The following is a 16,482-nucleotide window of genomic DNA, read 5'->3' on the forward strand; positions in this document are numbered from 1 at the left end:
GAGTGAAGGCTGGCCTGTATGGTCCGATCCAACAGAAGACCTAGTGTAGCTGAAGTTGTTGAAATAGTTCATGCTGGTACTGATAGAAAGGTGTCAGAACACACACGTGCATCACTGTTTGTTGCGTATGGGGCTGCATAGAAGCAGCTCAGTCAAGGTGCCCATGCTGACCCCTGTCAAAAGCACCTATAATTGGCATGTGAGCATCAGAACTGGACCATGAAGCAATGGAAGAAGGTGGCCTGATCTGATGAATCACGTTTTGTTGTACATCACGTGGATGGCCAGGTGTTTGTGCGTCGCTTACCTGGAGAACACATGGCACCAGGATGCACTATGGGAAGGAGGCAAGCCGGCGGAGGCAGTTTGATGCTTTGGGCAATGTTCTGCTGGGAAACCTTAGGTCCTGCCATTCATGTGGATGTTACTTTGACACGTACCACCTACCTAAGCATTGTTGCAGACCATGTGCACCCTTTCATGCCAACGATATTCCCTGATGGCATTGACTTCTTTCAGCAGGATAATGCACCCTGCCACAAAGCAAAACATTTTCAGCAATGGTTTGAGGAACACAACAACGATTTCAAGGTATTGACTTAGCCTCCAAATTCCCCATATCTCAATCCAATCAAGCATCTGTGGGATGTCCTGGACAAACAAGTCCGATCCATGGAGGCCCCACCTCGCAACTTAGGACTTAGGATCTGTTGCTAATGTCTTGGTGCCAGATACCACGGCACACCTTCACAGGTCTAGTGGAGTCCATGCCTCAATGGGCCAGGGTTGATTTGGCGGCAAAAGGGGACCTACATAAAATTAGGCAGGTGGTCGTAATGATATGGCTGATCAGCGTATATACAGTACCAATCAAATGTTTGGACACACCTACTCAATCAAGGTTCTCTATTTTTACAATTTTCCCGTGTTGTAGAATAATAGAGAAGAAACACTATGAAGTAACACATATGGAAACATGTAGTATCTAAAACAGATCAAATTACATTTCATATTGTAGATTACTCAAAGTAGCCACCTTTTGCGTTGAAGACAGCTTTGCACTTCCATCAAGTATTTCATAATATTTGATGGATGAAGTATAATGAAAAGATAAGAATGTATGTATGTGTCATTGTAAAGCACTTTGTGACAACTGCTGTTGTAAAAAGGGCTTTATAAATACATTTGATTGATTGATTGATGTACTCACTACTGTAAGTGACTGGATAAGAGTGTTTGCTTGATGACTAACATGTAAATACGTAGAGTACCAATCCTCACCTCATAGGGGCAGTATTGTCTGCAAATGGTAGAAATGTTTTCATTCTACAACAAACATGATCAGTTTGCAACAGTTTGGTAGTTATTTTCAACTACCAGTATTATAGTGTTTTATACCTACATATTTTATTATGATATAAATACCTTTAGTGTACATATACACTCTCCACAAAAAAGTATCTGTCTATCTATCTGTCTATCTATCTATCTATTGATCTATCTATCTATCTATTTATCTATCTAGGCATGAAGGCATTGCCCCAGTCATGCCACAACTGTTAACTGACAGTTTACTTTCTTCTTCTAAGGTTTTCATCTAAGCCTCTTCTCCCTCTTACTTCTGATTGGTGGAATCAGCAGACACATTTCACACATGGCCTGTTTCTAAGAGTAAAGCCATCACAGTCATTATCAAAAGGCCTTTTTTATTTCCTCTGTGCATTTCTTATACTGTGTGCATTATTTCTGAAGCCATTATTCAAAGTGTGTGGTGCTTTTAGCACGTTTCTGCCTATGAATCTGGGATATTTAAGCATGTTTAGGGAGCTACGGTGGTCTGTGACAATTTAAAGGTTAGCGGGAACCTGAAACCTTCTGTTGCTTTCTTCCTGTCTCTCCTAAATCTCATCTTTCTCTCTATTGCTCCCTCTTGTTAACACACTCCTTATTGCTCTTTCTAGCTTTCTGTCATTCGCTTGTTTTTCATCTATGATTATCTCTATTTCTCTATTTTCTTTCTATCACAGATCTCTCTTTTTTCTGTTTCTGACTTCTCCTCCTCTGTCTTTCGTAGACGAGCAGGAGACATCAGGTTCCATCATCTACACGGTGGAGTTGAAGAGATATGGAGGTCCTCTGGGCATCACCATCTCTGGCACGGAGGAGCCCTTTGACCCCATTGTCATCTCCGGCCTCACCAAGCGTGGCCTGGCTGAGAGGTGAGACAGCGGGAACCAGGCTGCTCTGGCCAGTGGATCTCCCCACCTAGGGTCTCTGCCGGGGGCCTGGCCAGTACTTAATAATCAAAGAACTGGCAACCTTTAAATTATTTATTCAGCAGTAATATAAATACTGGCTATTGCCAGTCTCTTGCAGCCTTCATTTTAGTTTAGGTTCCTGTAATTTAGGTTCCTGTACTTTAGGCATCATGGGATCTAGTGCTGCATGGGATCCATTTTAATAATGAAAAACCTGCATCCTCGGACTTTGTCATTCCAATATATGTTTACATATATTTATTACCTTTGCTTGGACTTTTTCATTCAGTTTATAGTTACATATATTTATTACCTTTGCTTGAGTCAGTCAAACATCCAGGGCCGGCTGCAGGCATATGCAACAAAAGCAGTTGCTTAGGGCCCCCGACCGCTAGGGGTCCTCTGACTGCTAGGGAGCCCCCAACCAATAGTAAAGAGGGGGCCCCAAATCAAATTTCGCTTAAGGCCCCCAAATGGCTAGAGCCAGTACTGCAAACATCAGTAAAACACCAAGAATAAATACTTTTTAAACCCAGCTGTTTTTTTCAAGGTCTTTGTTTATAGTGGTAACAGAGACGTCATATCACCACATAGACAGATAAAGGCTCCTCATTGGTTGACCTTACTCATGGTCACTGTTCTTGCAGCTTGGGACATGTTGGCACATGCTTACTGCGTGACGCTGATGTTTTCTGTATATGTAACATCACACTTTATTTGAATAGTCCACAAATGGTCATACTATCAACAGATTATCAACTGCTTGCTATCTTTAAGGTTATGGTGGGGTTTATGGTATGGGTTTAGGTTAAGGTTATGGTTGGGGTTAGTACTGTATACTCTATGTATACTTAATGAATCATAAAATGGAAACCCTTTGTTTATACATAAATGTTTAGACTTCATATAATATACACACCCATTGATTTAAGGAAATGCTTTATGGGGTTTATTTCCAGCTGTCATACTTCCATCAGAACCCTAAATAAAAGCTTTTTCACAGATGTTTGTAAATAATGTAAATACAAACAAAACTGTAGATTCCAAAACACAATTAAAATTATGATTTTGTAGTCTTGGATGGTCGTGCCTCGCTTTCATTGCTCAAGAATATGAGATCTCTCAGCTATTTAATAACATGCAGGCAGAGTGATGACTTTGTTATTGTTAAAACCAAATATACCGGCTTCAAAGCTCATACAAAAACAGGGCTTGGAGTTTTTCCTGTCACCTTTGTTTCCTGCAGGACCGGAGCTATCCATGTGGGTGACCGTATCCTGGCTATCAACAGTGTCAGTCTGAAGGGCAAGCCGCTCAGTGAAGCCATTCACCTTCTCCAGATGGCGGGGGAGACGGTGACGCTGAAGATAAAGAAACAAGTTGACAGTAAGTGTTGACTTACAATAAATCAGGTCGCTTTACATAATCCGTACTCACCAATTACTCTTGTGCGAACAAACCCCATTTCACAAGTGCACATTATTTTTCCAGGATGGTTCGTTTCGGTTTGGGTGTTAGGGTTAGGATATAGGATAAGGGTTTGAGTGTTAGGGTTAGGATATAGGATAAGGGTTTGAGTGTTAGGGTTAGGATATAGGATAAGGGTTTGAGTGTTAGGGTTAGGATATAGGATAAGGGTTTGAGTGTTAGGGTTAGGATATAGGATAAGGGTTTGAGTGTTAGGGTTAGGATATAGGATAAGGGTTTGAGTGTTAGGGTTAGGATATAGGATAAGGGTTTGGGTGTTAGGGTTAGGATATAGGATAAGGGTTTGGGTGTTAGGGTTAGGATGTAGGATAAGGGTTTGGGTGTTAGGGTTAGGATGTAGGATAAGGGTTTGGGTGTTAGGGTTAGGATATAGGATAAGGGTTTGAGTGTTAGGGTTAGGATATGGGATAAGGGTTTGGGTGTTAGGGTTAGGATATAGGATAAGGGTTTGGGTGTTAGGGTTAGGATATAGGATAAGGGTTTGAGTGTTAGGGTTAGGATATAGGATAAGGGTTTGGGTGTTAGGGTTAGGATATAGGATAAGGGTTTGGGTGTTAGGGTTAGAATATAGGATAAGGTTTTGGGTGTTAGGGTTAGGATATAGGATAAGGGTTTGGGTGTTAGGGTTAGGATATAGGATAAGGGTTTGGGTGTTAGGATTAGGGGTTACCTTCACGAATCCGGTGTATGTTTCTCTTTCTGAACCAGAAAAGGAACCGTGATAAATGTTGTTGCCCTCACTGGATTCAAATTCAGGTCTCCCACATGAGAGGCTGTGTCTTTAACCATTAAACCACAGAGCTATACATTCACCCTGGTGACACCATTAAGCATTGTGAGAATATGAACACAGCCAAAGCCATTTCATGGAACAAAAACATTAGTTTTTCTTTCATTCGTGAATGTCATTGATACAATAACTATCAATATAGGTGACGATAACTGACTTTTTTGTCAAGTGAAAAGATGAATCGTGAAAACCCCTCCTCTTTTACTGGCCAAGATTTTGATCTAGCAAATATTACCCCAAAAAGCATGCAAGGATGTGTACTTAGAAAATCCACCAGACATAGTCGTCATATAAACAGTTTTATTTTAAGCTCACTGTAACGTAGCTACTGAAGTTTGCAGCCAGCACAGTTATTGTCTATCCAGAACAAATCCTAATGCATAATTTGCTTTGACTGTAACGAGTTTCGAACGCGGTACCTTTTGGTTGGAGGTCTGTTTCTTTAACCACTACGCTATTTAACAAGGGTCAGTCGGTCACTCACTCATTCATTCAGTCAGTCAGTAAGAGACATTCACTGTTCTTGGCCGACTCCACTTACGTGGTCCAGCAACAACGCTTGAGCTTTTTTGTGCATTTTAACAGCCCCTATGTAAACCGTTTGGGGACAGAAGTTAAACCAGCCATTTGTAGTTAGCAATTAAAGTAAACTGTTGTATACATGAATCCTGTATACAAAATCCTGATGAGTTTGTTATGGCTGTCTAGCGGAGATGTTGTTCTGGCTCTCAGTAAACAATTACAGCTCACCTCAGGCTGCTACAGTGATCCACACAGTTGGTTGCCTCCTTTTATAGTTAATATTCCTGATGAATGTTGAGGTTTCCATGGTCATGAGGTTTCCATCCTATAAACCAGCAATATCATACAAAGGAAAACCTAGTGTCCATTGTTTTTTTACTTTGATCATTCTGTTAAAATGAAGTGAACCACTCTGAAATGATCATGATATATGACCACATACCCTCTTTTCATTAGGAGACTAATGCCGTTGTTGTCAAGTAGTGTTGCAAAACGAAACGTTTATGACACACTGATGAATTGGTGTCACGTCATCAGGCGCCACAGTTTCAGTTGAAAAGTATTTGACAGAAATAAACTCTGTAGTTAAATATGATGCCGTAGTTCTTGTTGTTGAGCAAAGTGCATGTAATGGGGCTGTGTCATTGGTCCTGACAAATAAAAATATACAAGACAATGTATTAAGTAGACCTTGGGTGGTCAAATGCTTTCCTATCCATGAGTGGAGCTGCATTTAGTCAGCCCTGTAAAGTGAAACCAATGGAGTAATCTAAATAAAGACCACCTCAAGTCCCTCATGTACAATCATGAAGTCTCCTAATAAAATACCATGTTAGAACAATGTGTAGGATAATTTACCCTATAGGCTATAGAAGGTCTGGACAGGGCACAATAGGGTACATCCTGTTAAAATATATTTCCTTCCCATTTATTTACCATAGCATGTTCATTAACCGTCAGAATATTTTTGTCAGAATTGATTCATGTTAAAGTCAACTGTCTCTCATTTGCTTTTGGATTGGTTAACTTTCTTTTTTGTCCTTATTTCTGTGGTGGTCAAACTTCTCCTCAGGGATTCCCGGCCATCTCATGTTTTATTTTAGCACAACTGATTGTCAGCAAGCATTAGGTGAGATGGGTCAGAGGTACAGCTATATTGTGAAACATCTGGGGATTGCTTAGGAAACGTTTATGTCCTAAAGACCTTTGTATCTGTTTTTTTTATTCATGTACATTCAGGACATTTAGCAGATTCGATTTGATTAGAGCCATTTTGCTCAGACTATGATTGGACAACCTCCAAATACTCATCCTTTTTCCATTCCTCAGTGACAGATGAGAAGAAAAAGGTTGGAGAGATGGAGAATGATTTGAGTGACACAGAGGATGTGTCAGACATGACCGACTCCCAGAAGACCAATAAGCTGTCTGAGATCTACTCCACCACCATCCCCAGTGTTGACTCTGCCATGGAGTCCTGGGATAGTTCAGGCATCGACGCTGGCTATGGCAGCCAAGGTAGTGATTTTCACCTTATTAAGCTCTTTCTCATGGTCCTTCTGACCTGACCCACCTTCTGTACGTTGACTTTGAAATCATGGACGACGGAACCAGACAATAACGTTTATATGAATTTTTTTATAAGAATATGAAGGCCAACCAAACAACAAGTAATAGGCAGGACAGCTGGTGAAATAAAGGAGCCAAACAACAGAGTTCATTTTCATTCAGCATAGAGGAGCAGGTGTCAGGTTCACTTCAAATTTGAATACAACATATAGAATTCAATACATATACAGTGGGGAGAACAAGTATTTGATACAATGCCGATTTTGCAGGTTTTCCCACTTACAAAGCATGTAGAAGTCTGTAATTTTTATCATAGGTACTCTTCAACTGTGAGTGACGGAATCTAAAACAAAAATCCAGAAAATCACATTGTATAATTTTTATAGCATTTTATTGCATGACATAAGTATTTGATACATCAGAAAAGCAGAACTTAATATTTAGCCCACTCCTCCATACAGACCTTCTCCCGATCCTTCAGGTTTCGGGGCTGTCGATGGGAAGTACAGACTTTCAGCTTCCTCCAAATATTTTCTATTGGGTTCAGGTCTGGAGACTGGCTAGGCCACTCCAGGACCTTGATATGCTTCTTACGGAGCCACTCCTTAGTTGCCCTCACTGTGTGTTTCGGGTCGTTGTCATGCTGGAAGACCCAGCCACGACCCATCTTCAATGCTCTTACTGAGGGAAGGAGGTTGTTGGCCAAGATCTTTTTTCTTTGAGACTGTGGTCCCAGCTCTCTTCATTGATGCCCCACAAGGTGAGATCTTGCATGGAACCCTAGACCTAGGGAGATTGACCGTCATCTTGAACTTGTTCCATTTTCTAATAATTGCGCCAACAGTTGTTGCCTTCTCACTAAGCTGCTTGCTTATTGTCCTATAGCCCATCCCAGCCTTGTGCAGGTCTACAATTTTATCCCTGATGTCCTCACACAGCTCTCTGGTCTTGGCCATTGTGGAGAGGTTGAAGTCTGTTTGTTTGAGTGTGTGGACAGGTGTCTTTTATAAAATGCAAATTAATTATTTAAAAATCATGCAATGTGATTTTTTGGATGTTTGTTTTAGATTTCGTCTCTAACAGTTGAAGTGTACCTATGATAAAAATTACAGACTTCTACATGCTTTTTAAGTAGGAAAACCTGCAAAATCGGCAGTGTATCAAATACTTGTTCTCCCCACTATCTATACAACTCTCCACAGGCACCTACACACACCAGGCAGCCGGCCTCGCCCTGCACCCCCATGAGTGGAGGAGTGTCAAGCAGAGGAGCAGTCCCCCCCCTCCAACCCGACGTAACAAGAACTACCCCTTCAGTGACGGCGGCTTTAGTGAAGATGACTGGGACAAACCTTCAGGGTAAGACGATCATAAGTCACCCTGTAAGGTATACATTTTAGGACATCATAAAGCCTCGCCCCTCCTGTTATTTACTACTTTCAACCCTGTAGTCAAAGATGTGTTGTTAGGATGTCCACTGTTTGCTGGGGGTGGACGCTGTTGGTAAAATGTACTTCACTAAGCATTTAAAGTGAGACCACATACAGGAAGGAGAGCTTGCAAAGTTATTCTACGATTCTCCAAAACCTTCCAGTTTTTCCAGAAATAATTGATGTATGATTCATGGAATTGAGGGGGAATGTTATGAGAAATCAGGAATTTTCCCCACAGGATTTTGAAAGCTTTGGAATGTTAGGAGAATTTCTGGCATTTTGCAAGATTGCAACAATCATCATCACTAAACATCAGAAATATTCATAACTGCCATAAACTCTTACTCTCAGTCCCTTATATAACAAAGAATGTCATCATTTAATTTGCATTTTATTCACTTAGCAGCTCTTATTCTTATTCACTTAGCAAACTCGTGTCTTGAAACCTCATAAACAGTACTAGCTAGGGTGTTTGAAGACTTGTGTCTGAAGACCTCACAAACGGTACCAGCTAAAAGTTTGAAGACTCAGGTCTGGAGACCTCACAAACGGTACCAGCTAGGAGTTAGAAGACTTTGTTCTGGAGACCTCACAAACAGTACTAGCTAGGAGTTTGAAGACTCAGGTCTGGAGACCTCACAAACGGTACCAGCTAGGAGTTAGAAGACTTATGTCTGGAGACCTCACAAACAGAACTAGCTAGGAGTTTGAGGACTCATGTCTGGAGACCTCATAAACGGTACCAGCTAGGGAGTTTGAAGACTCATGTCTGGAGACCTCACAAACAGTGCTAGCTAGGAGTTTGTAGACTCATGTCTGGAGACCTCACAAACAGTGCTAGCTAGGAGTTTGAAGACTCATGTCTGGAGACCTCATAAACAGTAACAGCTAGGGAGTTTGAAGACTCATGTCTGGATACCTCACAAACAGTACCAGGTAGGGAGTTTTAAGACTCATGTCTAGAGACCTCTTAAACAGTACCAGCTAGGGAGTCATGATATCAAACACATCTACGTCTGGATTCACAGATCGACCTGCAGAAAAGTTAAGCCAGTTTTTTTTTGGTATTCTGTTTGTGCAGATCAGTCATTAATGCCATCCAAGTCAATGGTGAATACTGTCATTATTAGAATAATTTCTGCACCCCCTTTTTTTTCCTTTTTTTTTCTTTTTCTAATGCATTATTTTACACTCAGTGACACAATTTACACAAAATACAGACAGACAAACACAATACTATGTGAGTGGTGTGTTGTCCCTTGCTTTTATATCTGGGAGATGTGAGGGTCCACACTCCAGGAAAACCACAAAAACAATTGGTGCACCAGTCTGAAGTGGGGAGGAGACACAGAAACAATGTGTGCAATTGGGAATCCAGTGCATTTGTCTGAGTGACACTCAATAACCTCCCTGGACCTGGACCTGGACCACATGTTCGTGGTCTAGTCATTGTGCTCTTTGTTCAGCACAGATCCTGTTTCTGGGTCACGTACACATGTACCTCGGATATGTATGTTGTGGATTGTTACCAGATGCACGACTGTGCTTGTTTTAGGTTGTCCCGATATCAATGACTGGAAAGTTGGGATCTTACCAGTCATTGACTAACCCGCCCTCTTCACTGGCCACACTTCAGGGCACATATCGGGGTGGATTGGAGGATGTAATACAGCTCCGGAAGAAATTAAGAGACCACTGCACCTTTGCAGCTTTTTCTTTCTTTTCTAAAAAAGTCGATAAGGAAGGTTTTGAATGAGAAACAGAAGGGTTAAAATTAAGAGACCAATGCAAATTGAACGCTTCTGTTCCTCACTCAAAAACGACCTTTTCAATTTTTTTGGAAAGGAAAGAAAAAGGTGCAGTGGTCTCTTAATTTTTGGGTTAAGGTTTCTGACATTTACATTACAAGACAACCCAAATTCTTATTACCATAAATTCTTAATACCTTAAATATAGATCATGTTTATTTTATGCTTTCTTCTCCATTCATGCATTAATTAGCTGTCCACAATCAATCTCAACTAAAGTTACAAAAGCTGCTATGCTAACTGCTAAGTTAATACTAATGATGACATTCAGCTATAGTGGCAGTGATCATAGTGGACGAAAATAGACATATTATGTTATAATGATGTTGATTCCACATAAACTATAACAAGCAAGTAGCTGGAACAGCTATAAGAGTGGGAGCCTATCCATAGCCGGCAGCAGATTGATACTCCCTAGGGACACTAGTTTGGCAATGCCTGGGTGAACACTCACTGAGTTTGTCCTTCTTTAACCATGTAAGATAATGATATTGAGTAATATTATCAAGATTTGGGTCTTGGAGTTCTAGTTGGCAGGCAATATCAGGCGAGGTACTGATGGTTTGAAAAGGTATTTGTAATTGCTTTTAGAATGCAGACAAATTTAGGATCAAATTAATCCAAGGCTTCTGGTTGGGGAAGGTCTTTATTAGTTTATGGGTGGTGACAGTGTTGATGTAATCCAGAATGGAGGAAGCATACGTTTCAATGTCCGTATGGGAGTCAAGGGTGGCTTGAGTGGCAATCAAACTCTTGTATGTGTGTAGAAACTGGTGTTGTAGAAGTCAGTCTGACCCTTCAGGCCACACTTTGACTGTCCTCACTGATGGTTTCACACATTTAATGAGGGGTAAATAATTGAGAATTAGGAACAGTGAAAGATGATAAGACTGTCCCAGGTGGGGGAGGGGAATTGCTTTGTAAGCCTCTGGAATGTTTGTGTACACCTGGTCTAGTGTATTGTCTCCTCTGGTGGGGCAGGAGACATTTTGGTGGAATAACAAGATTAACAAAATAACGAGATTATCAATGATATTCACTTCACCTGTCAGTGCACACTTGAGCCCTTAAGACATTAAACCAACTGTATAATGTACAATTGAAGCCTGTAATTTCTTTAAGTTGTTAAACTTTTTAATGTCTTTGTTCAACCTTTAGTGATATGGAGGTTAACTGAGATGCACCACCCAGTCTCACAGTGATGGCCTCATGCTAGACCAGGAGAAAATGTTAATGTTTATAACACATGTCTTCCTGTCTGTTGATGGTTGTCCTAGCTTCCCCAGCCAGCCTCACAGTGATGGCATCATGCTTGACCAGGAGGACAGTTTCTGGTGTCAGGCCCTGGAAGACCTGGAGACCTGTGGACAGTCTGAACTCCTCAGAGAGATTGAGGTATACTGGACAACCGCAAAAATGTAACTCCTTATCTATTAGACATGGATTTGCCAGATACTGTTGTTTTGAAAACTGTGGGTCATTGATTCTAGTAGATGCAGTTGTAATAAGCAGAAAGTTTTCCTTTTTTCATCTACAAGCATGGCCCTGTCATTTTAACAGTTTAATTGAAAGAACATGTCACTGTGTGGATTGAAGGGCTACAAAATGTGAAACATCAAGAACATCCACAGGAAATGTTTGTCTTTTTTCCATATTTGGCACATGAGTATTTCAGATTTTCAGAAAATTAGAGGAGCACTTCACCCTGGGGAGACATTAAGTGGTTTGTATCATGTCTAAGAGATTTCTAGGGCAATGAGATTTGTTTCACACACAGTTGTCCAGAGGGAGTGAGGTCTTGATTATATCACAGTATTATATCACTGTGTGGATTGAAGGGAGATTTTCATGTCATGTCTTTCAGCGATTTCCCTGTCAGGAGGTATAATATATTGCTAAAAGTATATAAGTAAAAGTTATTACTTGCTTCCTCCGTGGGAGACTGAATACTGATAGCTAGCAAACTTTACAATTAGCAACACATTGGTTTGTCTTCGTGGTCTGAAGTACTCATTTTCTAAAGTGATCTTACATCGAGATTTTGACCCATGCATGTTTGAACCAGAGTAGGCTATATGTATTGAAACAGGAAACCAGGCAAGACTAGTTCAGCCGGCCCGCAATAGAAAGTGCTGACCTCTTGAGATTCGAACCCAGGTCGCCCACATGAAAGGCTGTGTCGTTAAACATTACACCACGGAGCAGTACAATTGTCAGGTGTCAGTATAGCCTCTTTATCCTGAACAAATCGTCTTTTGCCACTGGCCGTTTTAATAGTTAATTGGCCATTTGTGAAAGACATGATACAGTTAAATTGACTAACGTTTCTTACTAAGTTTACCTCCACCACAAATAGCGTCTATGTATGCCGCTTGCCACTGGCCGTTTTAACAGCGTATTAGCCAGTAATAAGCTTTACCGGTATCTACCTAACTTACTGGAATTGTCTTAAGAACTGAGCAATTGCTAGCGAGTCTGCCAAAGCTATTTAAATTCATGGCATGAGAACATATTTTTTTCTTTTATTGCAAAACAACATACTTTTTTCTTTCATTCATTAATGGTATTTACACAATAACTATCAATAAAGGCGATGATAATTAACTTTTTCATCAAGTGAAAAGACAAGAAAATATTGGAATCTACCAGAAATAATTAATAAATGTCATTGCTCTCAATAGATTCGAACTTGAGAGTCTTTAATCAACAACCAGGCCACGGCATTACACGTTTCAGCAGTCGCTAGACTCCATTGAGGATTGTGTTAAACTGATTAATGTTTTTTATTAAGTTAACTTCCATCATAGCGTCTATGAACTGTATTGCTTTTGCCACTGGCAGTTTTAACAGCTTATTAGCCAGTAATAGGCTTACTAGTATCTACTAAATTCCTAGGAAAAATCACAAGAATTAAGCAAGACTGAAAATGAACTTTTCCATGCCAAAAACAGTCGCAATATAACCGTATGCAGTTTCAGTTAAGGCTCACTATAACTTAACTACTGTATGTTGTAGCCAGCAAATGTGTTTGTTTATCCAGAGCCAAAACGCATGCACGGATGCGTACTTGCGAAAATCCGTAAACTATTTTATTTCAGGCTTACTATAATACAGATATTGACTGTTTTAGCCAGTGAAGTTTTCTTCTATACGGATGAATTCATAACCCGTACTTGCATTGCCTGCGAGGAGATACGAATTTGGCACCTATAGTTCACAAGACCGCTTCTATAACCACTACACACTTTTAACAAGGGGTAGTCAGTCAGTCAGTCACTCACTCAGGAAGAGACATTCGCTCTTCTTGCCCGTCACCGCTTATGCGGTCCGGCAAAAAGTATTTACTAATCACATTTGGACCGGACAGGTCCGGGTACTGTGATTTTTGATAAACAAAGTACAGCAAAGTATAATCATTTGTAAAGGTATATTAACTTAATAATATAAAATACTTTTATGAATAATTTGGAAATGAAGAATGCGTATATGTATGTCCAAATATGTAAAAACAAAAAACAACATTCCAGGGGGTGTACTTCTTAGGTTTTGTTGCTTACCCTGGAAATGGGAGGGACATTTTTTCCAGAATTTCCCAAGACTTTCTGATTACAAATGTATAAAATAAGTGTAACCTCTATTCCAAATATCAAATTTCAGATACCTCTTTCAGATGGAAACCATTTGACATTATGCCATACCGTCAATTATAAACCACTTTTTACATACTTGGGTCACAAAAACATTTTAATATCAATATGGGGTCACAGCCCAAAGGATTTTGGGAACCCCAATTACAGTCATAGCTATGGCAGTTGAAAATGGAACATTCTTCATTGCTGATATATATAGAATTCAATGGTTAACCTTCATGGCTTCTCAGGGGTTTGGATGTTTTGGCTTGGTTGACAATCGCTTGGGAATTCCTGGTCGGAGCTTCCTACAGTCCTGAATTCAATCTGGATAGTAGTAATCCTGTTGGCCCATCACTTGCAACATGATGAGTAATGCTAAAATGTTTAGCTGGGTTCTACTCTATTCTCTCCTTAGGCTTCCATTATGACGGGCAGTGCCATCAGTATTGGGGTTGATGGTAATAAGTCCCATCCTCACCCGCTCCCAGGGGACCCCACCGGCCTGCCCCGTGTCAGCCCTCTGCGTAGGAGCTCCCTCCTGCAACATGACGCAAATAACCACTTGCTCCAGGAGGCACACCTGCACGAAGAGGCCCATCTCCATCAGGAGTCTCACCTCATGCAGCCAGAAGCGCATCTCCTGCACCACGAGGCCAGGACCCAGTTACATCATGAAGCTAAGACCAAAAACACACTAAGGGTGTCTGAGAAGACCTGGGAGTCCCGCAGGATCAAAGAGGAGATGCAAGAGATCCTGTCCCCAACACCTCTAGAACTACACAAAGTGAATACATGTCTAGGGACTTCCTGTAGAACTACTGGAGGGTAGCTCTACAGGAACCGGGTTGGAGTTAAAACTTACTGGAGGGTAGCTCTACAGGAACCGGGTTGGAGTTAAAACTTACAGGAGGGTAGATCTACAGGATCAGGGTTGGAGTTAAAACCTACAAGAGTGTAGATCTACAGGATCAGGATTATAGATGCCTGGAACTTGGCTGTTTTCAGTTTTATACTGTGTTGATGACCTGTTTTTATGACCTGTTGATGCCTAGACTTCTGTAACAGACCACACTTATGAATTATAGGCCAATTTATACATTATTAACTAACAACACTCTCATTTATGGATCTGCCTATGGATCTGCCTATGTACCTTGCCCTATCAGACCCACCTACAAGTTGTGCCTAGTTGCAGTATTTCTCACAAGCGCTGGTCATGCTGACAGCAGCTCATCCAGAGGAAGGTTTCACACGATTATGACAGCTGTCACAATTTCAGTAAAAGTCGCAATGAAATGATAGGTTAAATAACAGAATGTAAATGTTAGTCTAAATAAGAGGTTCTGCTAAATAAATAACTGTAGAAGCAACTCTGAACAAAAGTATCTGTTAAATTACTAACTGTGGGTTTTAGTCTGAATGTTAGCACATGCTTAACAACTAACTTTAATTTAAAAAAATCATATGAAAGCTGTGGTAAATGAGACCAATTGTCAAGTGTAGTTTTAACTGTTTTAATAATGTTGGCCACGCCATCATAATAGCAGTAAGGCATCCTGGGGGTTATGTTAGACCGCACCCCCTCTAGCCTTATTGTTTAAATAGACCACACCCTCTACAGCCTTATATGCCATGGTATGTGTGGTGAATAACATGTTTGGTCACTAACAAACTGTATTCCTCAGGTGACGGTGATGAAGGACCCGGAGAGCGATGACTTTGGCTTCAGCGTGTCGGATGGTTTCCTGGAGAAAGGTGTTTATGTCAACATGATCCGTCCCGAGGGCCCGGCGGACCGCGCAGGTCTCAAACCATATGACAGGATCCTACAGGTGTTCACTGTTTCTACACACCCTGCTTATACCTGCTTATACCTGCACGTCTCTTTCTGCCACAGAGAAAGGATAGAGGGAAAAGAGATAGAGGGAATAAAGAAGAATGGAGAAGAGGGGAGGCTGGGGAGGGAGGGAGAGAGTATACTGTAGGTATATATATCTGAAAATGAGAGAAAGGAAAAGAGAGAAAGAACCATGTCAACACTACCAGGGTTTTTCCAAACACTCCTCTTTCTGTCTGCAGTGATTGACACTTAGCCAACAGATTAAATATAACCTCGGGTGGCAGATAGAGAGGAAGTCATATTATATACAGGACATAGACAAGAGTTTTCTATAACTTCAAAGTTCTATAGATTGGATGTCTTTTGTAACAACACATGAATAGACAGAGACAATTATGTAGCTGAGTTGGTAAGACATGGTGCTTGTTATGTCAGGGTAGTGAGTTTGATTCCCAGGATCTCCCATACATGAAAGCTCCTGTTAAATGTATATTAAATTATTACACTCACAAATCAGCATGTGCTATCAATATCTACTAGTAATGTTTCTGTTATTTTACTGTGATTCTTTAGTTAGCCTCCCTGCCCCACTGCAAGCTTGCTCAATGTGGCTGTGGTTACAGATTGCCATCAAGTCAATAAACGATCAGTGTAGCAACATTGACAAATGCTGCCATCTCATAAAATTAATAAATGATCAGTGTAATAATATTGAAATTTTTGCCAAAGAACACATGCTGAGGCAGGTTAGATGGTGGGGACCACTGAGAGTTGGCATTGGGTTCAGATCAACCACACCGGTGGGAGTTGGCATTGGGTTCAGATCAACCACACCGGTGGGAGTTGGCATTGGGTTCAGATCAACCACACCGGTGGGAGTTGGCATTGGGTTCAGATCAACCACACCGGTGGGAGTTGGCATTGGGTTCAGATCAACCACACCGGTGGGAGTTGGCATTGGGTTCAGATCATCCACACCGGTGGGAGTTGGCATTGGGTTCAGATCAACCACACCGGTGGGAGTTGGCATTGGGTTCAGATCAACCACACCGGTGGGAGTTGGCATTGGGTTCAGATCAACCACACCGGTGGGAGTTGGCATTGGGTTCAGATCAACCACACCGGTGGGAGTTGGCATTGGG

General features: G+C 41.1%; 1 protein-coding gene across 8 annotated transcripts in view; it reads left to right on the forward strand.

The window, feature by feature from the left end:
* Positions 1-16,482, forward strand: part of grip2b (glutamate receptor interacting protein 2b) — a 399,250-nt gene that overhangs the window by 377,830 nt on the left and 4,938 nt on the right. For all 8 annotated transcript variants that reach the window (XM_034287202.1, XM_029113935.2, XM_029113936.2 and 5 more), the window contains 7 exons: positions 2,075-2,219; positions 3,505-3,644; positions 6,388-6,576; positions 7,830-7,986; positions 11,146-11,263; positions 13,916-14,284; positions 15,186-15,332. In XM_034287202.1, coding sequence (XP_034143093.1) covers positions 2,075-2,219; positions 3,505-3,644; positions 6,388-6,576; positions 7,830-7,986; positions 11,146-11,263; positions 13,916-14,284; positions 15,186-15,332 — 1,265 coding nt within the window. The remainder of the gene's footprint in view (positions 1-2,074; positions 2,220-3,504; positions 3,645-6,387; positions 6,577-7,829; positions 7,987-11,145; positions 11,264-13,915; positions 14,285-15,185; positions 15,333-16,482) is intronic.

Source organism: Esox lucius, chromosome 17 (assembly GCF_011004845.1).
Source record: "Esox lucius isolate fEsoLuc1 chromosome 17, fEsoLuc1.pri, whole genome shotgun sequence".
In the NCBI taxonomy this organism is placed as follows: Eukaryota; Metazoa; Chordata; class Actinopteri; order Esociformes; family Esocidae; genus Esox; species Esox lucius.